Raw genomic sequence first — 27,431 nt, forward strand, 5'->3', positions numbered from 1 at the left:
AATCATCAGGGAGAGACCAGAGGTGGGTGGGGTAACAGCATGTAACTGGGAGGGAAAGGAAGGGCCCAGAAAGGTAGGTGGGATTGCTTCAGGGAAAGAAAAAAAAAAGAGGAACAGGATCAAAATTTACCTTGTTCCTGTCCCTCATTTAGAACTGTGTAGGCATGTAGTCTCATGCTTCAGATTATATGGTCCAGTTGTTAGAGACTCTTCGTTTACTGGCTGTTTTGTGTGTTGGCTTATAAGAGCACCTGTATTTTGTCTGGGTTTTTCAGACTGTGTTCCAATTATTATTTTGAGAACGTTGTTTCCTGCTTTTAGCTCTTTCTTAAGTAACCTTTATAACTTCAGTTCTGATCTAAGCTAGATACCACTGTATGCTCTTATTGCTTTTATTTTATATCAAGCCCTCTTTAATACTGAGTTTATAAATCATAATAAATAAAGTGCTGAATTGTATTTCATTTCATGTAGAAAGTAGTACAATTGGAAGAACCAACCTCCAGATTCAAATTCCGCTCCTAATCCATTTTTTGAGCTAATCATACTTAGCAAAAATTATTTAAAACTGCCACATTCAGAGTTGAATAAAGTGAGGGTTACACTGACAGTTTGCCAAGAACTTGCGGACCTCAGCCCCACTTTTGGTAAAATAAAGTAAATCTGACATTTATTTTCAATACAGAAGTGTAAGCTGAGAAATTAGAGGTGCCACTGTACATTGCCGTGTCTTCAATTACCAGTAGGCTGCACTTCCTTGTAAGATATTGAATCAGAGATAAAAGACAATACTATCTTCCTTGTGTTATGTTCAGATTTTAATAACAGTTTATTGTTCTACAAAATCTGTTCCATCTTTATTCCATCATGTCTCTTAGCTTCTATAGTAGCCATTATTAATGTTTAGATTTACTGAATTTAATTATATTGTTTGGAGTTCTTTATGATTTATTTTCTTCCTACAATTCCAGGGAAAGATATTTACTTCAATGGAGCCAGAACATGATATAAATGATGTCTGCCTTTATCCAAATTCAGGTATGTTAAGTATATAATGTCTTGTTAAATTCAAAAGGAAAAGCTTGTTAACCCAAGTTGTGGTCTTTGTTTAGGTGATGCAATTTAGGTCTACTTTCCTCCTTATGGCAGAGCTTGGAATAAAGGACTATTTGTCAGTTAGTGTCCTTGTTTCCCCTGCATCTGTATTATATAGGAGCCTCTTTGCAGTTAGAAGCTGCTGTGCTGTTATTTGAGTGATTGTCCTCTTTTACTCCTTCAAATATCTGAAGTGACTCATTTCATAAGAATAGAAATTTTGGCCTATTGTCTTGACTAAGTCCCAGATGAGTTAAAGCTTGCTTTCTAGAGGTAGGAAAAATCTTTACAGCAAATTTACACTTTTTTTTCAAGTGTTTCAAGAGTTTGATCTTTCCTTTATTTAAGTACAGCACTTAAATTTTAATTTAAATTAAATTAAACCTATTAAACTTAGGTTTAATACTTTGGTTTTAAGTGTAGATTCCTAAGTGCAAAAATTTGCATGGTTTTTGTGATTGTTTTCAGATTTGTTGCATCTCATAATGTTATGTTCAGAGATCACAACTGAGGATCACTTTTAACCAAGGTTTCCAAGACTTAATTTATGAGTAAAAATATTTTACAAAGTGATGGTTTGGTTGTACTTCAGATTGCAACTGGACTTAATTTTCTTGCTTAATATGAGTTGCTTTAGTTCCTAAGTATGGTGTGACACCTACTTCCTTTTAGAAAGCAGTACTGAAAAAGACGAAATAAGTTAGGGCCACTAGGATGGCACAGGGCAAAACTCTGGAAATAGACGATGCCTGAGTTGCAAAGCTGCAAACTGCTATTATCCTAATTTAAGAGAAAGCTAGCAGTAAAGACAGGGCAACTTGGACTTTGATTCATACTAGCAGCTCAAATTTAAGATTGTAGATAAGTGAATGTGAGATTTCTGGCAAGTTAAAACCTATCTGTCTTTTCTGCCAACTTCAGTTAAGAATGGGTTGGAGGTTTTTTTTTTTCCTTTTTTTTTTCTTTTTTTTCTTTTGGTAAGATGAGCAATTTAGTACTCTTCCCTGATAAGATGGTGGGCATTTTTGACCTTTGACATGATGAGCCACGTGTCCTGGTTGAATGTAGGAGTTCATGTCGGTGTATTTGAGAATTACTGCATGGTAACAGGGTCGACTGTGCACCCTGGAGATGGATAAACCCTCATCCATGGTGGCTGCAGAGAGAGATCATTGGAGTGAATTATTTTCAGCCTTTCACCCAGGTTTCACCTGTGAGCTTATTGGTTACATCTAAAGGAGAACCTGGCAGCAAATTAACGTCCACAGAGCATCAATGGAGAGCTCACCACAGGGAATGGAACAGAAAAAATTTGTCCATGTAGAATCATAGTGTCATTTAGGTTGGTAGGTATGCCTGGGAGTTGTGTATTTCCTACTCAAAGCGGGGCCAACTTGAAGTTAGATCCAGCTTTGAAGTCTGATCAGATTGCTCAGGTCAAGTTAAGTTTGAATATGTCGAGTATGGGCATTACTCAGCTGTGGATGCTCTGTAGCTTTTGTGGTATGTGGACATGACTCGTGTGCTTTTGCAGAAATGATTTTCATGAGACTCTGCAGGACAAATCTTGCAGCACAAAGATATGAATGCACACATCTGCCTGATGTTGCTATTGGACATTGCTTTTCACGTGTCTGTGGTTGAGATCTAGATTGTGCAGTCCAGTTCTGTGTGCCACATCTCCTGCTTATTTTAGTGCTGCTTTTCCTAATGTCTGTAGGGGGACAGGTTGATGGTTTTGGTAAGAACTGTTGTAGGGAGAAAACTGGGTTGTATCTTATAGTCACATGGAGACAGTGGGGCAAAAACTAGAGCCTGTTGCAGTGGAGAGATCAAGGGTAAGAGGTGGTGGATCACGTGGTCACCATAAGGTGCGGTTTGACCAGCATTTAAGATGCCTTAGAACCACGTCATGGTTGTTCAGAGTTGAAGGAATAGTCATGACTTAAGATCTGAAAATAAGGAAATGCTTTCAGTAAAATGGGCTTGCAGTTGTGGAAAGGTGGAAACAACATGATTTCAGTATGAGTATGAGTTTGGCTCAGTGCTCTTACTGCTGCTCCAGCATTCTCAGAGCCCCTCTAGATGCATGGTGCAGGAAACCCCAGAGATCTTTGCCTATCTTGTGTTTTAACACTTCATGTGTCACTGCTGCTCAGAAAGGCAAAACCTCATTTTCACCCTTATTGGAGAGATAAGGATTTGATGGATGGGCTATTCAGGGGATGAAGAATTGGTTGGATGGTCTCATCCAGAAGGTGTAGTGGTCAACAGTTCAACGTCCAAATGGAAATCAGTGACAGGTGGTGTCCTTGAGGGCTCTGTATTGGGACAAGCTTTATTTAGGATCTTCATCAATGACATAGACAGTGGGACTGAACTGTCTCAGCGAACTGGCAGATGACACCAATCTGAAGGATGTGATGCCATCCAGGCATACTTGGAAAAGCTTGAGAATTGAGCCCATGGGACTCTCATCCAAACCAAACTGTTCTATGGTTCTATAATTCTATCAGTTGCTGTAAACTCAAGATCAGTATACTGTGAACTGATTTTTTTGGTGATATTTTGTCATAGTTAGGCATTTTTAATTAAACTATTTTACCAACCAGCTTCAGTATTAATACCTTTCCTGGGAAGCAAACCCTTGTATATCTTTGACCAAACTACATGATGACAAATTTCAGTGGATCTCTTTAATAGTTGAATATCTTCCTCTGATCACAAATGAACAGAATGGGGCTAGGGGAAAAAATTTACCACTTACTGAGTCAATTTAGCCTTTAGTCGATTTTAGTTTTAGACTATAAATGAAACTTGACAGTATCTTCAGTGATAGAAATCTGTGTCCAGTTACTGTAAGAAAAATTAAAAGGCGAAAAACTGCATTTTCTAAAACTGCTGCTCCTACATACTGTCCCTTCATACTCCTATTTTTATTCTTTTACATTCATGATACTGTATTGCAGACCATTGTCCAGAGAGGGTCTGAGTAAAACTTCTGAAAACAGGCTCTCCTGTGTTTCCCTTCTACAGTAATCAAACTAGGCTGTTATGTAGTTTGTTGGGGTGTGGTCTCTCTTCCCATAAAAATGGATTAAAACTAACAAGCTAAAGCAATAAAAATGCATGGAATAGACTTTTCCTTTAAGAGTTGTTAACTTTCATTCTTCTATTTCCCTTGTAGTATACACTCATATACTGTTCATCTGGTTTTGTCCTCCTTTAGTTATTGGTGGAAGACACTCAAAGAGGAGGTTTTACTTCACTGTCGTCTTTGAAGCATCTGCAGAATTAATTTCTGTCTTTATTTCTAATGATTCCTATTCGGTCAATGGAAAGATGCTTTGTCCTATGAAGCAGTAGTGAGCGTGCTGTTAGGGGAGCATGTAACTTGTGTACTGTACTGGAGTTCTCTTTGTGTGTATTCAAGCATATGCTGTAAATTCTTGCTTCTTCCTTAAATTTCCTGCAAACCTTTCCAGGCACAGTTTTTTAGTCTGTTTGCTGACTAAGCTTTCACAAATATCTTGCTTTGCTGGGAAAGCGAGCCTCCTTTTTTCTGACATTATAAGTCCAGCTGCATTGTGTATTTATAATAAAAGGATTAGGTAGGAAGGATTACTCCACCCATGGTAATTGCATTCCTCTACTTGGGTGTAAATTAAATTTCTGCCCTCTGGGTGTGTAGTAATTGACCCAATTATTCATAGTCTCAGTGGCATATGTTACAGTTCTTTCAGATCAGAATGTTATCTAATTTGAGGGCACTTTTCTTCTCCATAATCAATCTTTTGTATTACCTGTTGATCAGTTACCTTGGAAAGACTAAATTGAGATAAACATAAAAGTATATGGCAAATGTTCTTATTACTCTTTTATGTAGAAGGAAATTGAGTGTTCTTCATTTTGAACTTAAAAGAAGTCTTGTGGCAGTAGGAGATTTTCCACAGATTTTAGTATTCCTACAGTATTTTTTTTATATTCAGAGTATGTAAACCCCTTATTTGTCATGTTTCTTGGGTATATTCATAGATGCTTCAAATTCTACATTTGCCCTGCTTGGTTATAGGACTAGTATTACTCCTTTTGAAGCCACCATATCCTATGTCTCATTTTGGGTTGAGAAGCTGCTGTTGTATTTATTTCCCAAGATGAAATATGAATGAAGGTGTAAACCATGTTATGATTTATGGCTCTGTTGAGGTGTGTGTTTAAGAAAAACCAACAAATTACCACATGTTCTAATACCAATATGTTAATAATGCAATTTTATGTCCAATGTAGTTTTTAACTGCAATACTAACTGGACTTGTTCTAAACAGTATTAAGGGATGAACTGTTCACATTTGTTATGGAAGTTGGCAGCCTGCACTTGTCAGAGCTTAGTGTTGCTTAAAGTGGTGCTGAACAAGTAAGATAGAGGACAAAAGGGAATGAATATATAGAAAATTAAGCTTTGTTAATTATGCTGATACCATGCCTTTCTTTCTGTGGTATTTGATGCAACAGTTTATTACAGGTCTTGATTAATGTCCATTGCAAGCCAAGAATATGTACTCTATGAGCTATTTTTAAAAATAGTATTATCCTCTTCTGATCAAAATTTTTAAATCTCTTTTTAGGAATGCTAATGACTGCCAATGAAGCCCCTAAAATGAATATCTATTATATACCAGTAAGTAATACAAGTTGTTGCGGATACTGCTCCTAAAGACAAAATTGTTGGGTGCCATTCAGGTATTTCAGTTGAAATTCATATCTACATTGTCTAAGTTGTCACAATAAAGTAAATTAAGGTTAACCATAATTTATTAATGTAACATGCTGAATTACTTAAAAAACAGCCTGTCATTTGCCTTTTGCTACCAGTTTCAAAACTGGTTAGTGGCTGCAGAAAATTCAGGTGGAGCTTTTTTTGATAGCTGATGAAAAATAGGGACTATGTTTTTCAAGATAATAACTTTGCTTTGTTGTGAAGTAATTAATTAGTGTCTTTAATATGTGATGTACAGTGACATAGTCATAGCAGTAAATATTCTTCTCTGTTCTGACAAAGAAGTGATACTGTGTGACTTCAGGTACAGCTCTTGACTGTGGCTTCTGCTCAATGCCCTGCAAATGCAGCTTTTCTCAGGATAAGCTTTCCACTTGAAAGGCTTAACTGTAGGTTTAACTATATGTTTTATCTTTGCAGATTGGTTTTAGGGAGACTTAGCAGCAAGCCTTCTGGTGTCAGGGAACTGTACAGAAAATTACACCTGCATTTCACTCTTGGTTTAGTTTCTACAGTGTGTTCTCCAGAAGTTTTCTTGTTCTGATAGAAGATAAATAGTAGGATACCTATGTAAATTTTACCTGTGGAATAGCTGACCAGATTCTAAAAATACATACACTTCTTAATTAATTTTATTCATGTTTTGGACAAACTATAAAATTTATTAATATTGAAATATATATTTAACTCTTTTTTATGAGCCAAAAAGTCTTCATTTAGCTAATCGATTAATTAATTTTAAATTAATTTAAATTTAATATTTTTCAGTTAATTTCTGGTCATCCCCCACTGCCATATCCACTGTGTATGATCTTGATTATGTTCAGGATAGAGATTTATGAGTTTACCTTTCTCTTTGTGGAATAGAATATATATACATGTTGTATTTGTGTGTCTAAACACAATAGTACACCCCTCTAAACAATTTTGTAGTCTGATATATTTACTTACATTGTTAGATTTTTTTGCATTTAAAGAGATGGGGCATTTTATCCATGAGTTATATCAGGTTGTTGTGTGGATGTGAATTGCCTGTTTCTGTAATTCAGCTCTACCCAACTCACATTTTGTTAACTGCACTGTTCCATGCTTTGAGTGACAAAGGGAGACAACAAATATTTTTTTATTTATGACAAAATATTAACTGTATTTAGAAGATGAACATTTTCTTTCCATTTACCTTGTCCTTTGTAAGATTGAGAGAGTAGCTCTCCAAGCATTTTTTTTCTTTATTGTCTTTTTTAATTAATGGATTGGGGAACACAAACTCACATATTTTTGAAATCTGATGAGTTTTTAAAACTGGAATGGACTAGTTAGTCAATTTAAATAATCCAGATGCAAAAAGCATTCCTGCTGTCACTAAAGGTAAGGTTCAACTTTTCTCTGAAAATTGTGCACTGAGATTGTTTTATGCAGGTGTTCATGATACATGAACCTGACAGCTATAGCACATGAGCAGTTCGCATCCAACTTTGCCAAAAAGTTATTTCCTTGTCTTGATTGTCACCAGTGATGAATGTTTGTTAGAACTTGTTCAAGCTAGCATTATTTTAAGTTGATCATTAATTTGAGCATTATTCTTGCACATATTGTGAATCAGAGTGAAAAATATGTAGTTTTTTTCTCTCTCAAAAATCTCTCATAGAATCCTCTCTGAGTACTGAATTCGTGTTTCTGAAGTCAAACGAGTAATGTTTAGTTAAGAACTATAAGCACTCTGTATTAGATCTCAGATCATATCTAGAGACAATATTGCAAACTTAAATACTGACTAGTACTGTCTAGTACTTTTGCAGTGTGTAGGCTAATTCCAGTGAAGATTAACATAAATCTTGCCCTAAACCTTCTTCCTGTGTGACCATCCCCTGATTTTTGTTACCTGAGTCTGCCTGAACTTGTTTGGATGGTACCCTTTTATGGGTTTTTTACTCAGTGACATGAGTATACAGATGGACCCAAATGATGAACAAAAAACATAAATCCAAATATGAGTTCTATATTTGGAATATTGTTGTATAGAAGAAAAATTTAAATGTATTTTACAGGCTACTGCCCAGTTTAAATTGGCTTTTCAAATAAGCTAAACTTCTCCAGTTTGTGTCAATGGCTTTGAGTTTGAAGGCTGTTAAACATACCTGAAATACTGTTGTTACTTTTTTAGTTGACAATCTGTAGTTCCTTTCAGAACATGTAATACTTACTTTAGACAATAGAAAAGTTAAATAGAGGTGGGAAGAAGTTACTTTGAATTAGAGACAGAAATCTCACACTCTGGTCTGATTTTTTTTTTACCCTGTGCCTTTTTACAGGCAAGACAGAAGGGGCTGGCACAGCCAGTGTTACATAATTGAAGGGTGTTTCACTATATTTCCTAAAAATCAAGTATGTAGCTCACTAAATCTGTTTTTGTTGGCTGGTTTTGTTTTTGGTTTTTTGTTGGTTTTTTTTTGGTTTTTTTGTTTTTTTTTTTTTTTTATCTACCTTTTAAATGAAGAAAATATGAAATGGAAGACTTGTGTCAGCCTTCAACTGCTCCAGGGCTTTTTTTATTAAGGAAAACTTAATGTTATTAACACGTTCATGTTACAGTTTTATTCCTTGATCTTCTATACTAGTTATTTGAGCTCAGAGTAGCACACCTGTCCTTTGGTTTCTCTGTCAGTAGATGATTAATACATGTGTTTTTTCCCTTGGAAGACTTACTAATTTCTTTGCACAGGCAAAGTTGAGTTCAGTTACGTGGGGGTTTGGAGCAAAACTCTGAAGAACTGTATTACTTGATCTCTTTTCATGGTGTCATTTTCTATCTTTTCCTAAGAACTAGGATTCACAATTTTTTTTAATGAGTAACTTAATTTTTTCTTCATTTCTTTAAGGTAGACTTGAATAGTACTAAAAATGTGTCCTTTGTCTTTGAGATGTTGACAGGAACTGAGTTATAAGTCTTGTTGACTTCTGCAGCAGAATAGATGCCTGGGAGAAATGCTGCTAAGTGCAAAGGACAGTTATGTAAATAAAATCCATTCAATTGCCTGTGCCCATCACTGGCCTGTAGTGCTAATAATTATTCTCTTGTTTTAAATGCTCATTGGAACAGCTGTAAGGAATTGCCATGACTGTGATCAAGGAGGATACTTCAAATCCCAAATGTATGGTGCTGTGCTCTACATAAGGAGAAAAAATTCACAGCAGCGGGAGTCTTGCAGAGCAGTGTGTGCATTGATGGGTGCAGACAGACCCAGCATCCGCTGTCCGTGATTGGAGTTGGCCAGACAGTGCAGGACTGTGCCCAGCCCAGCGTACCCAGCCCCTCAGCAGGTTTTATTAGTGTGGGCACAGTGCTGTGCTAACACAGCTCATGACTGATGAACTAGAGCTGGCTCATGTCCGGCCAGCTTGGAATGTGCTCTGGCTGAGCTCATGTCTGACTGAATTATCTGTGTACGTGTGCCCGTTCTCTCCATTGTTAATGCCAAAGCTAAATTTCCATTTCAAACCCAAAAAATTACTGTCTCTTGAACTTCAGGATTATAAGAGTTTTGACAGTGAGTATCATAATGTTTCTTGCAAAAGAAATGGCATACATCAGCTTTTCCTGCAGAAGTTTCATCAGGGTAGGTATGACAGTTGAGATTAGGAATGTCTGAGAACATTGCATTTCTTATAAAGAAGTAAAAAAATCACTGCAGTTTTTTCTTTTGTGTGCAAAGCTGTAAGTAGAGGACGTACAAAGTGATTTTTTTGTTTTCTAGAAAGGACAGGCAGGTTTGCTTTTCAATGGCAAGATACCTCATATAGGTACACAATGCAGAGTGACCAAAAAGCAAGTTGAATCGGACCCTTGAAATGAAATGTTTGTGTTACATAGGTAACATTAGTGGCTTAGCTTAGAGACTTTGTTTTTGTTTTATTTTGCTGGGATTTAATGAGGGCAAGTGCCTCTGAGAATTCCTGACTGGAATTGGGCTGTTTGCCATTAGTTTAATAGCTAACTTGCAGTTTATGCAAACATTTGGGACCTGCTTCTTGCCAGCTGGCTTCCAGGTACATCACTTTGATGTGTGCCTCAGGAAGGTTGAAATGAAAGTTGTGTGTGCCTTGGGATAGCTTTTAGACTACTGACTCAGAAACATAAGTTGATTCAATAGTGCAAGCAGGTCCTGGCCAAAGAAGTGGAGACCAGAAGTTCTACTGACACATTGTGGTCCACTGACCTGCGATCTAAGATGGGTCGGATTCTCTTGAAGTTTAATAGAGGCTGTCATGTTCCGTAACATACAAGGTTCTCTTTGCAGGTTGTACAGAAGGTGCTCTGGGTGGAGAGCAAGGGGCATAGGTGTTACTCTTAGTGTTTACTTCTGTTTACACAAACTTGTTGCACAGATGTTGCAAATCAGTCTTGTCTCATTTATTGGACTTGAAACTTTCAGCTACATGGACATACTGAAACTGAAACTTGCTCTATTCATTAGGCTGTTAAAAGGAGAGAGCAATTAAGCGTGTAATTAATTGAGTGTAATATTCTGTGTTCTGGATTTTTTTTTACTTTCCTGCAGTCTTGGCAGAAGACTCCCTGTTGAGGCTAGAAGCAATGTACTTTTGGTGAAGATATTAAGCTCTTAAAGGAAAAATAAATCCTGGAGCATCTCTGGCTTCTTTTCAGGTGGTTTTGGAAAATAATTTGATATCCTAGCACTCCCCTAGTTCAGGGCTGTTGGAGTTATAAACTGGAAATGCTTCAAGAGCAAGTTTTTCTTGCCTACTCAATGATTCAGTGTCTCCAAAAATATAAGGGTTCTGGTTTCTAATACAATACCTACTTTGGACATGAGGCTGTCCCTATTGTTAGAAATATCATTAATTTTGTCCTCTTAAAATTGTGTGGCTTTTCAGCCAAACCAGCCATTGCTGGTACTTCTTGCCTTTCATACACTCTTTAATGTCTTTAATTGATTTTGTTTTCCTTTTTTATTTTGATACTACTCTAGTCTAGTTTAATTACTGTTTATCAGCATCTTTTTGTTTTGAATATGCATCAAAAATGCTTATCCTTAAAAAAAATAAATTCTTGGATTTAGGAAAAAAATTAGTTTTACAAGACCTGAGAAAAAAACCTAGTTTTTCCTGAGTGGTTAACCCTGAAACAACATAGTAAGGCTACAAATCCTATTAGTTTACATGTTTTAATTTAATGCTTTGGTTACTTGGTAAAACAAATCTGTTGAGGGAGCTTGTACTGAAGGAAATACAAATGAAAGCAGTTTTTTAATACTTTAGTTCATCCCCTTTATTTCTTTCTGGATATTCTTTTGGAGTAGTTCTGGAATGTAAATTAGGGTTGAACATGCTTTGATCATAGGTGCCCAGATGAGCTGCTTCTAAATGGCTGAATTGGTCAAAGTTGTATTCGGTTCACTCACAGACAGAAAAAGCATTTATCTGAAATAGGTAGGTGTTTTCTGTCAGTCTGTGACAAGATGCTCTCATTAGTTCTATACAAGATGTTATGACCATCAGATACCTGTCTTTACAGTCTGTCATTTTTCACTTTAAAAAGTGTGGGAGGTTAGCCCTGGGTTATGCTCTCCACACTTAGCTCTATGATCACAGCTTTTCAGAACAGTTTTATCACTCTGAGACTTAGATTTTATCCATTTGGGATCTACTGATTGCCTTTTTTTCTCTTTTGGGTCTTTATATGATAGGAATACAAACCTACCTGTCCACATCTTGTACTTCATGCCTTTAGGGCCAGTGTTCTGTATAGTCAGCTGTCATTCAAATAGTTTGTGGATGCTGTTAGAGTTACAGTGAGACCTTCTGTACAGATTTTTAGCTAGTGTAGTAAAAGCTATGACTCAAATGATGCAATTCTTATTATATTCATGTTTGGCATTTTGACACTAATAGAACAGATTTTCAGTTGAGTGCAAGATTTTGATTTCTTTTAGAATGTTTTCATGTCTTCTGTTTGGCAGTATTAGGTCATTCTGCATAGCTGCTTCCTCAAGTGTTGTCTTGAAGACCATATGATGAGGCTGTGTTTTTTAGAAGACAGTTGTTCATCCTGTTCAATATAGCCCTTCCCTGTCACTGTTGTATTTTCTGAAAAATCCCTTTGCTAGGATTTTTCTCCTGAGAAGCTGAGAAAAAAAAGCAAAAAAAGAAATGTCAACAATAATTATCTGCTGCTGTGGAATGTGGCAGGTGCATCTTTGATTGGTCTCATGTAAATTGTTTTTACTTAATGACCAATCCCAGTCTAGTTGTGTCGGACTCTCTGGTCTGTCATGAGTTTTTATTATTCATTTCTTTCTAGCTTTCTAATGTATCCTTTCTCTCTATAGTTTAGTATAGTTATAATGTAATATAATATAATGTAATTAATATAATATAATAATGACTCAGCCTTCTGAAACATGGAGTCAAGATTCTCATCTCTTCCCTTGTCCTGGGACCCACAACACCGCCACACTTCCCTAACATGTTTTTGGTAAAGTGGAAAGCAACCATGAAAGAGGCTTGTGCTAAGAGATTTTTTTTCTATCCTGAAACAATAGATAATGTAGAAAAACATTTCATAGTCTGGGAAAAAAATATGATAAAATAAAATGGTAGTTGTGACGTAAAATGGAAAATGTTGGTCTTAATCTTAGTTTGTTCATTTTGAAAACTGTGAAATGACTGGAAAGAAGGGTAGTTATGAAGTAATGTATTATGGTTGAGCTTTAGGGCTGCCAAGTGTCAAAAGAAGAAAGTTTCCATTAATAAAAAGGTACTTGAGTGCATCTTTGGCCTTTAAACTAATACTGAGTTTTGATATATCAATCTTGCAAAATTGCGTTTTCCATCCAGAACAGTAATCCTTTACACAAAAAAAAAAAAGTCTGGTGAATGATACATTACCTATCTCACAGTATTTACAAACATAGGAAAAAAGTTGTTTATCTTCACAAGCAGAAATGTGAGCTTCCTACTTTTAACATAAACACTTTCAAACTGAAAAATAACACGCTGGGCTTATTCCCAACAAAGGATATCCTCCATTTCCCATGTGCTGGCTGAGAGACACAGTACCACTTATCACATATATATAGAAGGAAAACACCAATGTGTGATGATCAGGAAACAATTTCTGATCTTCCTGTAAAACTTGTTTTAGATGTTTTCTGGTGCTGATGATATAGTAGTCTAGATTATGAACGTGTATGAACCCTGCTTAGTGCTGTTGTGGCTGTTAGTGTACTAGGCAGCACTTCTTCAGTATTTTTTGACTAGACAGCAGCACACTGACTGTAAAGTCATACATATAGTTTACAGCAAACCCTTCATATAGCACAGGAGAAAACTCTTAAAAGCAGAAGTTGTATGGAATTATACCAGGTGATTGCTCTTACCTCTGAGAAAAGAATCACATGCTTTTTAATGTTGTGACCTTTCTCAAGCAATTGGTGGCAATGCATCTTCTGTTCTTGAGTTCTCATTTTAAGAAACATGTTTTGAGGGGGGGAGCGTGCTCCCCTTGTTTTAAGCCTTGAGTATCTGAAAGGTATTTTTTATTTCTTAACTTGCACTTTTTCTTTCCTTTGGGCCATCTATTCTTCACTTGATTTTTGAAAATCTAGAGATGCAGTTGCCTAGCTTCAGTCAGTGAAGAGAGAGGCAGTCACAGATAATGAATATGTGTAATTGCTGAATGGAAGTTTTGTCCTGTGCTACATGTCTATCAGCATGTAATAAAAACCAGAATGTTTTAGCTTTTGAATCAGAAAAGACAAAGCATGTGAGAATTTTCTCCATGTAGTAATTTCAACTCAGTCTTTATTTCATTACATTTGAAAGTACAGGGTAACTGTATTGTCATCTTCTGTGTTGCACTCAGAATTGAAATGTCTTGTGAATAATGACTATTTTATGCAGAAATAGTGAAAGTTACAAAGATCTAAGATTTCCATCACAGAATACCTTATAAGTAAATAAAAATATCATGTATGTGAAAGCTTTTGAGTATTTATTTGAAGGCTGCTTTCTACTTCAAATTATTTCCTGAATTATGCAAAATTTCTTTAGCATTATGCTCTGCAGCAAAGTTGGTTTATGCTGAGCTTATCTTCATTATCTGTCTGGAGGAGCTGCATATTCCTAACAGGTAGTTGCTTTTTCTTCCCTTTGTGTTGTCTTGCAGTACTTGCATAAACTCAGAAGTCTTCCTCCCGGTTTTGCAAGAAGCAATTAAGCTGCAATGGCATGGAGTTATTAGAAACTCATACATTCCTAGATTTCTTGTAGTTTGTCCATCATGTAAGGTAGACAAAGAGCTGGTCATTACCTTTACATCTGTAGCATTCCTCAAATTTCCCTAAAATACAGATCATCCTCCAGTATGTTTTGTTTTAATGAGTATAAATATACTCATGCTGTAACTTTCATTGGCATCTGGTGTGTACTGTAAGAACTCGGTTATTCCCAGCCACTTAAAAGCACAAGAGGCAAGATCCTACACAGTGAGACAGTTGAGGAATTTTCCTGTCCCATCAAGAGAAATTGATAAGGGGACATGCTGGGACTTGGCAATTCTAACTTATTTTTGGTGGTTCTTACTTGTTAATTTAGATTGGCATCAGGGGCTGTTGCATACTTACTAAAATCAATGCATGTGTTACTCTCACCTGTTTTAGTAGTGGAAGTTTTGTCTGTTGATGGCCTATGCTCTTCGTATTGCAAGAAGAATGGCATATGTGCCATTATGTTTTGAGAAACAGATTTCTGAACATATTAGAACAGTTAGAAGCTGTCTAGAAGTTCTTTCCTTATTTAAAAGGAGGGCCAAGACATTATGAAGTTTCCCACTTACCATTTCCTTGTCTGCCTCTACTGTAGTCCCAATTGTAAATGCAAGGGAAGAACTTTGCAAGGAATTTATTCTTTCTAGTGTGTCATGATGGGGTGGAGTTTTTTGCTTGACTGTGTAAACCATGAAGGTGGTGTTGTTTGTGAGGGAGATTGTGTCACTGAACCAGCACAGCGTCACTGAACAATAAATTGACTTCATGAAGGTTCTGATTAGTACCAGAACCTATGCAAAGGAATTGGTAAGAGCACTTAGTGAAATGTGGTAGGGAGTGGAAGGTGTGGGTGGCTAAAGTAAAATGTGGTTCCTGACTTACTGTCAGCAAAGCATTAGATCAGATGATCATACTTGATCTGCAACTTTTTTTTTTTTCCATGGATAAAGAAAGACAATCGGCACATGTCCATAGGTAAATAAAACCAGTGAAGTGAGTCCCAGCTGAACTTACTGCACAGTATTAAGGCAATTTACCTAGTTGCCTCTCTTTTTACAGCTGGTATGCCCTGGAACCTGCTGTGTAGAATAAGGACAGACTTTTGATAACTCTTGAATTATTTCCAGCTGGTATTTTTGGGAAGGTGCTTGAAGCAGGTCGTGGTTGTAACAGTCACTTTGAGAAGCCACTCTCCCCTTACCTTTTGAGCTTCATTTGATTAGTTGACTTTATGTGAAAGTAGCATATTCTTGTGCTTCGGGTTTCAGTGTATCTTTCTGACTTCACATTGTCTCAATATTTAAAACTTGTAGGGAGTCTGATAAATAACAGATTCATAGCAATACTGATGAAGTGTTTGTTTTATGTATGCCCGAACATGATAGGGACATTGGGGGAGGCATCAGACTCTACTCTTAATGCCATGGCTGGTAAGTCACAGATGACTTGAGAAGTGTCCCTTTTTAGTTCTGTCTTGTGAGGAAAAGAGCTATTCTGGTAATCTTATTTATGGTTTTAATGAAAAACTTCATTTGCTTGAGGTTGTTTTTTCCCAACATTATGAGCAACTGGACCGTTGTCTCCTTCAAAAGATAGTGGCTTCACCAAGAGCGCTCACAGTGAGAGCAGAGCTGTGACTGGTTAACTGACTGTAGTACTTGTCAGACCAGAGAGTATGAGATTGAAAAAAAAAAAACCCAAACCACCACTATAAAGCCAAACTGCTTAGAATTAGAAAAAGAAGTACTTACTATCTGATAACTACCAGGGTGGAAAGATTTAGTATCTCTTTCCTAGAAGATGCATGCAAGTTCCTGCAGTAATTTTTGTTTAACACTGGGAAGATCTTAAAAGCAATGTTTCCTTTAACGTGCTCTCTAAGGAGTAAAACCTCCAAATACTTGATTTGGCAGCTTCCATAGCATAGTGAAAGGTAGGAAAACCAACTATTCAACCTCACTGATTAATGAATGTGCCAAAAATGTCTGGATGTGCTGGAGTTAGGATGAGAGAAAGAGCCAATTCATTGTATAGTTCAGTGAAATTTATGAATGTGTGGGCTTAAAACCAACTGCAGTTCTGTTGGCAGTAGTATGCCAAAAGGGGAGAGTGTGCTATTTAGTCTCTCTTGGTCATGTCTGTACTTCACTGAGCTACTTGATGCCTTTAAAAGCACCAAATTTACACCATATGATGCAGGATGAACAAAAGCATGAATTTATGAAGAATACATGGGAAATTTGTTTGGAGCTTATTCCCCAAAACAATTTAATTTAGAGAATCAAAAGAATTTTCTTCAGTCCATTACATAGAATTACAAGATTAACAGAGCATAATTGGAGTTGATTGTAGAGCATTCATAGGAAGAATGATGATTACAAAAGAATGGTAGAATTCAAAATTACAAATTGTTTGGAGCACATTGGTTGCTACGGGAAATGCTGTGTTTGGAGCACATTGGTTGCTACGGCAAATGCTGTGTATGGAAATGTGGGAGACAGAAACGTAACAAATGTGGTAGACAGAAATGCTGTGTTTGGAGCACATTGGTGGCTACAGGAAATGCTGTGTATGGAAATGTGGTAGACAGAAACGTAACAAGATAATGTGATCCCAAGGCTCCTTCCTAACACAAGCTGATCTCTTGGGCTGGCTGTGGTTGAAGGCCAAAAGCGTAGTAACAATAACAGAGAGCTGCAGCTTTTCTCATCTCCAAGCTAGGAAAGATCCATTTGGGCTTTTTGAGTTACGGATGGCAATTGATTTAATGTTAACTTTTAACAAGGTGCAACAAGATGTTCTTTCTCCTCTGGTCTTCTCAGTGCGTCTAGATGGAAACTTTTTAAAGTTACTACATATTGAGATCTGTCTAATTCTTAAAATTAGAGAATGAAACATTGAAAACAATATTCTTAAAATTAATAGTAATTAATATTTTGTGTAATTGCATTAATTAAACTTGGCTATGCAGTTAGGAAGCTAATTATGTTTAAAATGCAATTGCACATTTCTATCACTGCTCACACCCTTGGGATCATAATTTTTTTTGCCTCCCTCATTAGACCTTCTGTAATCTCTCCTGTTAAATGGTGTGATTGAAACTGAGAATATGCATGCATGGATGTGCATTTGCTTTCTCCAGCAATTATATCCTGTTAAAGGTTTTAAATGCTTTATATTGTGCAATTTCATTAAAAACAAACAAAATTAAGATTTCGTTGTTACTGTTTGTCTTCTCCAAAGAATTCTTTTTTTGTCCTATAAGTAAATATGTATGTGAAGTCTTTGAGTTGGATATATAAAATATATTTAGTTTCAAGAAATGATAGTCAAGAAAATAATCTCTCCTTGTTGAAGTGCTTTAAGTTTTATTTTTGGTTTTGTTTTTTAATGGGAATGGAGGAATGGATGAGCCACCTTGGATTGTGAAGTCAAGTCCCGTCTTATCACAAGCACTCACATTGTATAATGTTTTTCTTGAATATTTCAGACTTCATCTGAAATTAGTTGTTGGTTGTTCCCCATTATCTCCACTTAAAAAGCTGTTAGGAGTCACACTACTCTGAGGCTTAGTTACTTAGCTCGGCTCTAGTTTACAGTGTCTCTGTGATGTATTTATTCTTGTGCAAGCATTACTGTTTCATAAATCCTCCTTGCTGCCTTTCACAGTCCTTGCTACAGTTTGCATTCAAATGTTCTGGAGTTGTACAAAATGTCTCCACCAACTCATTAATAATTTTACACAATACACTGTACCTAGAGATCTGTTGAAGACCTTAATATGTGCTATTTTTGTTGTAATCACCATTATTCAAATAATAAGGCAGTGAATTATTTAGTTAGTACATTTTTGCTTTTTAGTAATGGTCTTAGTCAAAGTGTGTGGAAGGTACCATAACACATAGATTTTTGACAGAAGGTTTTACTTCTAAAATACAAAAGAACAGTGATAGGATGTATTTTCATGCTTTTTTGTTACTAGCTCTTATCACTGTGGTGTGGGCATGATACGGCCTTACAGAGTTAATTTTTGTGAAACTGAAATTTTTCTGAATCTCATGCAGCGACAGCAAATAATGCCTCTGCTTTCCAAAGCCTCTGGAACTGTGTGGTTAAATGCTGTCCACATACATTAAGTTACTCTTCTAGAGGAAATTTGGACAGTCTAAACGTTCCAAATTCTACTGAATAATTTTCAAATCCGATTAATGTTCTCTGTGAGCATTTTGCGTATTTGTGATTGCTAAAATAAACCAGTGAAGATTGGAAGAGTTGAGTCTTACTATATTTTGACATCTTGTTTATTGCTGAAGAGTTTAGCACTGCCTTGTTTGAAATCTTCCAGGAACTTACTGTTTGACATCCAGAAAAACAGATTTTGGAACCTGTTTTTACTCCCTGAGAAGAAAAGAGCAACTGTTCAATCACTCCTGTAGAATTGGTCTCAGAAACCTTCAAACAGATACTTAACAATACTTGTCTGGATGTGCATTCATAGTAGCTTAGTTAAATCTCTTGACATCTGACTGTGGAAGCTTCTACACATCCTGGGCTTTTTTTGAGTTGTTGAACATGTTTAATACTAGTTAGGATTAGGAAAGGTTTTTGTGGCTCTAAGAGCTCTGCAGAGCTGGCTGTCATATTGTTGAGTAATGTTTAGAAGTGTACAAGTGCTGTCTGGTGTTTGAAATTGAAGATAAGGAATGTCTGTTGTGGGCTGGGTACAATACCTATGATGTTCTAGGGCTCATTAATTTTAGGAGAATTACAGACCAATGACAGGATGATATTTTCTACAGAAGTGCTCAGGAATTAGGCATGGCCAGAAGAACATTCTGTACCATGTAAGACTGGTGGTGCCACAAGATTACAAAGTCAAACATCTTGTAGAATAGAATACACAGGACTGTGATTTTTGAAGTTTTTTTACAATATTTAAAAAATATTTTTCTGTGAACATTTTTCTCTTCTATTTCTTGGACAGTTTGGTCTTGGACTCGTTGTCTCTGCTCAGTTGCATACAGCTCGTCGTATTTTATGTTTTCTATGTGTAAAGTAGACAAATATTCTAATGTGTGTTAGAAAAAATTGATATTAGGTGGCACAATACTAATAATTATTAAGTCCACATTTTTACTTCCTATGGCTTGGAATAAGATGAAAGGCAGTGGTGAGATGTTGGCATTACCATTGTAGTGGTAAGTTTTGCTGTGGGGAGGAGGGCACTGGTGTGTCCCATCTGTCACTCTGCCTTGCAGTGTGGTGGTGGGACACTGAGGGACAGCTGTGCTTTGGTCACCTCCTGGGTGCTGTTTCCAGTTGGTGAAGGAGGAAGGCGCTGGGAGGGGAGCAGAGCCCGGAGCATTCCCTCACTTGCTGCCAGCTGGGCCCCACTGGTGGATGAGGCTCCTCTCTTGATGGGAAGAAATTGTCTCTAGAAGTGGTAGAGACAGAAAGCAGAATAATAATGAAAACAGCAAAAAATATTAATCTGATCACTGTTGGTGCTCATGTCTGGTTTTCCTGTGCTAAAAAGTATTTGGATAAAAGCCGAGCATAGATGTGCACTCATTTAATAATGATTTTTCCATTGGCTGAGTGCAAGTTTTCTAAAACTTGCAAAGAAACCTATTTGGTATATCATGAATATTGTAAAAATGATATCTGTCACTTAAGTTGCATGCAGTTACCTACCTCATAACATTTTCTTATATGTGCTGTGAATTTCAGTGCATTTTTCTCTGTGAGGTGTGGTAGATTTGTACCTTTTCACTCCAAATTGGCAAATATATTACTTGACCTACACAAACTCCATAGCTTTGTTTTGTTCTGGTGGATTTGACAGAGACTGCAGGCCAGGCTGAGATGGTGCCAGTGCTGGATGACAGCAGCTCCAAGGGGTCCCACTTGTGTTGCAATGTGGCCACTGTATGGAGTGTCATGAACTGGGGAAGACAGGACAGTTTCACTTCTCCCACCTTGTCCCTGGAGGCCCAGTGCAGACCAACCCTGTCAATTGTTGCTTTTGTATCTGGGCACAGGAATGGTGGAGCCCTGGAGCCTGGCATTCTGGAGTGCTTTTAGCATCATCGTGGGACAGTTGTTGTTTGACAGTGGACCATTAAATTCTGCAGTTAAAAATGCAGTAGCAGTTAAATTGTGTGAAGAATTACTATTGCAAAAGAGAGGCATTTCTTATTTAAGTTCTTGTCATTGTGGCTGATATTGTTTGCTGTTTCTATTTTTTAATTTCTTCCTAAGCTTAAAAAATGTTTCATTTTAATGCATGAAGCAGAGTTCCTAAGGAGTCTAGAATAGGTAGGCAAGTGGTTTCAGCAGGGTGGGAGAAGGGGAAATAAGGTAATAAACATACACAGACATCTCTGTAGAGTTTTCCTTTCTGTCAGTTAACATGTGAAATGTTAATAATGTTTGGACTTTATATTTTTCCCTGGTATTCTGCCACCACTTTTTTCCATTAATTATTTAATTTCCCCCACTTTGTTTTCTATTATCTGATCATCCAATTCTGTCCACACACGATTGTGAATAATCAGGTTTTTTGCTTCATGTGTTTCATGATATAGATTATGCCCCATAAAAGGTTTTACTCTCAGTGTCAGGTTTTGCGTATAGGAGTGAATGTTGTCCTTAAATTTTATTACAAGAGAAGTTTTGTTTGGTTAGTTAGCAGCTTGGGAGTTGTTTTTTTTTTTTTTAGTGAGAAGGACAAACTGCTTAATCTAAAACAAAGTTGTAGGTAAACTTACGGTTCTTCCACACCAGTCATGTTTTGATAGTCTGGTAATGAGGCACAGATAACTGATTTCTTAAGTGACATGAAGATATTTAATAGATCTAGACTGCTTTATTTTTAATGTAAAAGCTTTTAATATAAAAGCTTTTAATAAATAAGTGGGTTGGGGGGAAATGAAGCAAAAAATTAACATCTGTATGGAGACAAGATGGAGACAAAAGCTTCTGGAATGTTGGCAAGAAGTCAGTCTGAATGTTATATATGTCATTTATTCCTGGAGCAGACATGGGGATTTTGGTTAATTAAGTAGGTAAAATGTTTCTGGTTAGTGACATCTTGGGTATTTTCTAGGAAGCACTTGGTAATTGGAATGAAATATGCAGCATGGTAAAAAAAGTGCACTTTTCATTTGGCAAGTAATGGTTCTCAGCTAGGGCTGAGATCTTAGGAAGATAAATCGTATTTTATTCTATCCCAATAGTGGGCTAGAGTAAAATATTATTCTCTGGAGTGTTACAGGCAAGAATATACTAGATAGAATGTTATGATCTAGAACACAATTTTACAGGGTTTTTTGTGTGTAGTTGTCTTCAAAAGAAGACTTTTGAATTGGAAGGAACACACTTTTAAAATGAACAGCATTATCGCATACTGTTAATCACCAATCACATTAAAACAAACTATGTATATGTTAAATAAATAAAATCACTTCTATTGTTTCCATAATTGAATAGGATCTTATAATGTTGTATCACAAGCATTCCTATGATTGATTGACTGGAGTTTTTAACATGAATTTTTAGCAAACAAATCAGAAACCTTGTTAAAAGTCCTACAGTGGGGTCTCGTGCCCCGGATTGGGGTGACCCCGAAAGATGGAACAGTCTCTCCTCCAACCCGTGCTTTCAAAGAAAGACTCAGTAGTCCTCTGTTGTCTGGTCTCAAGGTTGTTTATTGTTGGTTATCTAAAAGATTCTTGTCCTGAACTGCTGTGGCCCGTTCAGCAGGTCAGGCAAAGGCACACTGCCCTCCCAGGGGGCTGGTGCCATCTTTTATATCATATATTACGTGTTACATGTTTATACCTTTTCCCCAATGCCTATTATCTATATTGAATGGTGACTTTCTACTCTAAACCAATCTGTGAGTGCCAACATCACCAAAGACATGGAGGTTAGGAAGGAGAAAGAAAGAGGACAGGGCACACCCAAATCCCTCCATCTTAGAACCCCTGACCCCCAAGTACAAAACTTGGACCCCTGCGTACAAGGCTTAAAACCCCCCTGTACAGCACTCAAAAATCCTTCCTTTCACTTCATGACTACTTCTACTACAATACCTAAACTTTTGTGTGTGGCTTGTAATTCTTCATACAGAGTTAGTAATTTGCTCCATCGGCTAAGATTGAAACCCCAAGAGTGTCTTTGGCTGCATGCCAGGGTCTCAGAGCCCCCTGCCAGCGGCTCTGGCCATCCAGGGCACCCAGAGGGATGTCCTGGGTTCCCACATCCTACTATGGGATTTAACTGGTCACTTAACATTCTAAAATGTCAGCTGATTTACATTAGAGAGAGAAATGCAGTGTTAGATTTTTCCATGCAGCTAACTCACCTACTAAAATAAGACTGCTGGAACAGCTGAGTGTGGCTGCATGAGTCAAGATGGAAAGGAATCTCAATCAGAACAGCGGGAGGGAAATGTAAAAGGATCTGATATTTAATTTGAAGTATTGGAGGAAACTTACATGGAAAAATACATTGATAGTGCTACCTAATAGTGTGCAAACAAATCCTTTCCCTCATCATGGAAATATGCAAGTATTCTTAATATTAGCTATTATCTGTTCATGCAGTCTGGGTTTATCCAGGAATAAAATACATGAAATACATCTGTGGTGTCATAATTAAGATAAACAGGGCAAAGTAGGATTTAATGTGATTGCATAGTGAACCTAACAAGTTCAAGATCCAGCAGCACTTTACAAATTAGTTGCTATCTAGTGCCATTGGTTTGTAATTTCTTCTATAAGGTTTGGCTCTAAGCTTTAAAAAAATTATTCAGACTGTGACACCTTGAAACAGTTAAACTTGAAACCTCCAGACTGGCCAGTCTCAAATGACCTAAATTAAAATAACACTTACATAATCTATATTACTCTTTGTTGGTAATGCAAGCAATAGGTTTAATTGTGTTCTCTAAGTGCTGTGGGATTAATTTGTTTGTAGCACAGTAGCCAAGAACCTAACTGTAGACTTTTTCTGTAAGAAAATGCAATGTTATAACTTTCCATAATATCCACAGGTTTTAGGACCTGCCCCAAAATGGTGTTCTTTCTTGGACAACTTGACTGAAGAACTGGAAGAGAATCCAGAAAGCACTGTTTATGACGATTACAAATTTGTTACCAGAAAAGACCTTGAAAATTTAGGTAAAATAGTTGTATATATTCTTTGGCTGACTTCTTTGTTCAGTTTTTGAACATTTACACATCTGATTTTTGTCATTTCAGTGTGATGTATGAGGACTGCTAGAAATTCACTGACAGTAGTTTTCTCTTGTTTTCTTGGTTATTAATATTCCAGACTGGTGGCTCTAAGTTCTTTGATTCCCAACCAGTATAACACTAGACACTTGTGATTTTCAGATTTTTATCTCAAGAAGGTGATTGATATTTGCTGATATAATACATCTGGGAATCTGTTGTGCTTACATATGCCACATGGAAGGCATAGGAAGATAAGTTGGTTTAGTTGTCAAAGTATTTTTGAGGTGCTGAAATAGAATTTGGAACTTGCAGCCAAAGGCTACCCTATTTGAATGTAGTAATTTTCATAAAATACATATCATTCTAGGGCTAATAGTTTCAAGAAATTGAAATACTGAAAATTATGTAGCCGAGAAAGTAAACAACCTTGTCCTGAGGCAGTTTGTCCTTTTTCTGTCCATTACATGGTTTGATTGCAATGTTTTGCTCCAGTTTCCTTAATTTACCTCTGACTCTGTGTGTTGGGTTGGATGCAGGGCAAAACTCTTTAATGAATAAATCTATCACACTAAAAAAGGGATTGTCAAATACCTATAGACTTCCAAAAAATCCTCTGGAATTCTTTGTGAAGTTCTATAGAGCATAGTGCATGTGGGCATTTTTTTAAAGTGCTCGGTAATGTGTGTTATGACAAGAAAAGTGGATCTGGTTGCTCTGAAGAAGCTTAAATTTTTTTGCTGGGCAAAAGTATTCTTATTCCCAGTTTTCCTTAGTTTTGATGTCACGATTGTGACTGTTAGATTGATATTTTGCATTGGCAGTGTTTGTTTGTCTTAAGGAAGTGAAATGGCTGGCTTGGAATAGAAGTTCTTTATACATGAAAGCTCTTTGAAATTCTCTGGAACTTCTTTCCTAGGCCTTTCTCATCTCATTGGATCATCATTGCTCAGAGCATACATGCATGGCTTCTTCATGGACATAAGACTTTATCATAAGGTAACTAAGGCTGAATCTTATCAATTTTTATTCTTAACAATAAAATATATGTGCTGTGGGTTTTCGTCGTCTTTTTTGTGGCTTTTTATTTTGGCTGGGTTTTTTTCCATCCAGATAACGAACTGTGTCCTGTATTAATGGTACTTTCTTTTTACTTCCTCCTATTTGTTCAAAGGCAAAAATGATGGCCAACCCCTTTGCCTATGAAGAATATAGAAGAGAGAAAATAAGGCAGAAGATAGAAGAAACTCGTGCACAGAGAGTTCAACTGAAGGTAAATCCTAGAAATAAATAGTATACTTTGGGGAAAACTAATCATAAAGTGTAATATATTCCTAAGTGTGTCTTAGAGATGTAGTGACTTAGGATTTGAATCTGTTTGTCATTGCACACACAAAGTAATTTATAGAACTTCTTGAATGGAAACATAAAATTCCCATGTGTGTGATTTTGAAAGGCTGATACCAAGCTAAAAGAGCAGGTCTCATCTCATTTGCCACTTGAGCAAATAATCCACTGGTAAAACTTTGCATATTCTGCTCTGTCATTAAATTACTTAAGCCATTGAAACATGATTCTCTGGAAAGAGATACATGAAAATTGTATTGTGTTTAAAACTGGTAACTTTCTAGATTGGATCTGTTCAACATAAAAGGAGAAAGAGTTGCTCTTGAAGTTCTAAAGCTGATGCATTAGAAGTTAAAAATAATATACAAGTTCTTAAATCTTCTCTAAGTGCAGTTGCTTTACTAGTACCTAGAGATACTTGGAACCAGTCAAGGAGCTTTACTGCAACAGTTGTAAGAAAGTAAAGCATGTAGGTTGCATGTGTAAGAGGCTAATTTATTTATTGCTTTCCTCTTTTTAGAAACTCCCAAAAGTTAATAAAGAACTTGCACTCAAATTGATTGAAGAAGAAGGAGAAGAGCAACAGTTTAGTAAAAAAAGAAAACAAAAGGTGAGCTCTTGTTTTGGTGAATTCTCTAGCTGGGAGCACAGTACTAGCAATGCTTACAGGATTCTTTTTTTGTTTTTGTTGCTGTTTGGCCAAAGAGATTCAAAATACCATTGGTTCTGTTTCTTATAAATAACTTATTCTGGTAGGTGGCTTTAAGATGTATTTGACTGTAGCGCAGCACAAAAAGGACCATGTAGTAACTTGAAGCTAAAAAATATTTAATATTCACTGTGAAGTAATATGGGTTTCACTCCAAAAGCTGGTTAATGCAGCCTTAATACCACATCTGTTCAAATAAGACCTGTTGTTTGCATTTGTTTTTGGTATTTTGGTGGTGACCATGACAGGATAGATGTTATCTATAAAATTTAAGATACAATTGCCTTTTTTGTATATACAGTTAAATATATTTTATCAAATAGCCAAAATGGTTTGCTTTTATGCAACAGGAGTTCTTCTGGATGTTAAAGTAATCCATTAATCTGCTATGAGGCCTTTTTAATTGAAGAGATGGGTAAATGTTTAATATCTAGTGGCAGGGGAAGGTTTTTTTAGGTAGCACTTCATAGGTGCTCATTCTCACAGCACCTATGGTGTCTGCCATAGGCAGACATGATAGGCAGACACCAGCTGCATGTGATAAATAATGAAATCTTGTGTGTTGAAGTTAGTAGGAAGGATGAAATACTAAAAAGATAGGTGGTGGTGAAACTTAAATGAGAGTTCAGTAGATGGGGACTGATTTGTCTGGAAGTACATAGAGATTGTGTTATTAAGTGGACTACATAGAGTGTGTATAAAAAGGTGCATAGAGGTTATTTTTATGAAAGAGTATTAGAGTCCTATGGCAAGCAATTTATTTTAGACTTTGAGGTGTAATTTTTTTGCTGTGGTTGAAAGTTACACATTTGCATTGGATTTGTGTTTGAAATTTATTCTTCTTGTTTCCTGTATCCTTAGTTCCACCCTCCTTTTCTTCAGTAACAATGAGAACCTAGTGCAGTGGTGGGATTAATATGCTGGTACAATTTGAGCAATGTTAAAAAATAACCATTTTGTATTAAAAAGCTATGTATGGAACGATTTTAAAATGACAGTAACTGGTCTTCTCATAAGATTAATTAGTATCTTGAACTGTTTAGAATTCACCAGTAGCATAATTTACACTGAGTTCATTTTACTTTGACATGAATTAAACTGCCTTTTCCATTCCGTATGTGAAAGTAGTTAAGAAAAAGTGTTATAATATGTATAACAACATTTCCTCATAAGTATTTACATTAAAATAATAGTAGCATTACATAAAGACATGTACCCTCATAATTTGTTTTACATGTTGTAGACTCATCCCCATCAGGCAGTATATTTGCCTTGCAGGTACTGCTGATTAGTCAGTAGATATCAACATGTCTCCAGACTAGCTGGCTGAATGTATGGGAAACATTTATTTGAAAATATTAGTAATTGTGTATTTAAAGTGTCTGTACTGTGCATTAATAAAACTCTTGCTTACAGGTAGCTTAAAACAATCTTTGTTAAAGTACAATAAGCATAAATCTTGATTTTTATTTGACCTGGAAGGATAAAGCAACTGGCATTTCATATGCTGATTATTAATTTTGTTTAATTAAGAAAAAGTGCTACTTATTTTGTTAATGTCTGTTTCAGGATTGTCTAACTTGCACATGCTTTGCTTCTGTTCCAGAATCTGCCCAGCCTTCTCAAAGATGATCGTTTTAAGGTCATGTTTGAGAATCCAGATTTCCAGGTGGATGAGCAGAGTGAAGAATTTAGGCTACTTAACCCACTTGTTTCTAAAATAAGTGAGAAAAGGAAGAGGAAGCTAAAGATCTTGGAAGAACTGGAAGCACAAGGACAGGTAAAATATTTTCCCTTTGGATTAAGAAAGCCTATGGAGTTTTCTTTTCCTCTTTTTCAAGCTTTCAGACTTTTCACCCCAGAAAGATGGAGGCAATGCAACAATGTCTTATCAGCTACAATAATTAAGTGTCATTTATAATTTTAATCTAGTTTTTAGATGTAATACTGGTTTTGCACAAATAGAGGTTTGAAAA

The 27,431-nt window shown here is 36.4% G+C and overlaps 1 protein-coding gene across 1 annotated transcript in view; it reads left to right on the forward strand.

Moving 5' to 3' along the window:
- The window catches only part of NOL10 (nucleolar protein 10), a 52,360-nt gene that overhangs the window by 13,843 nt on the left and 11,086 nt on the right, over nt 1-27,431 (forward strand). Inside the window, exons 12-18 of the mRNA XM_038130384.1 lie at nt 972-1,038; nt 5,721-5,773; nt 23,219-23,345; nt 24,319-24,398; nt 24,574-24,672; nt 25,267-25,356; nt 27,062-27,235. Of these exons, the coding sequence (XP_037986312.1) occupies nt 972-1,038; nt 5,721-5,773; nt 23,219-23,345; nt 24,319-24,398; nt 24,574-24,672; nt 25,267-25,356; nt 27,062-27,235 (690 nt within the window). The remainder of the gene's footprint in view (nt 1-971; nt 1,039-5,720; nt 5,774-23,218; nt 23,346-24,318; nt 24,399-24,573; nt 24,673-25,266; nt 25,357-27,061; nt 27,236-27,431) is intronic.

The sequence above is a fragment of the Motacilla alba genome, chromosome 3 (assembly GCF_015832195.1).
Source record: "Motacilla alba alba isolate MOTALB_02 chromosome 3, Motacilla_alba_V1.0_pri, whole genome shotgun sequence".
Classification (NCBI taxonomy): Eukaryota; Metazoa; Chordata; class Aves; order Passeriformes; family Motacillidae; genus Motacilla; species Motacilla alba.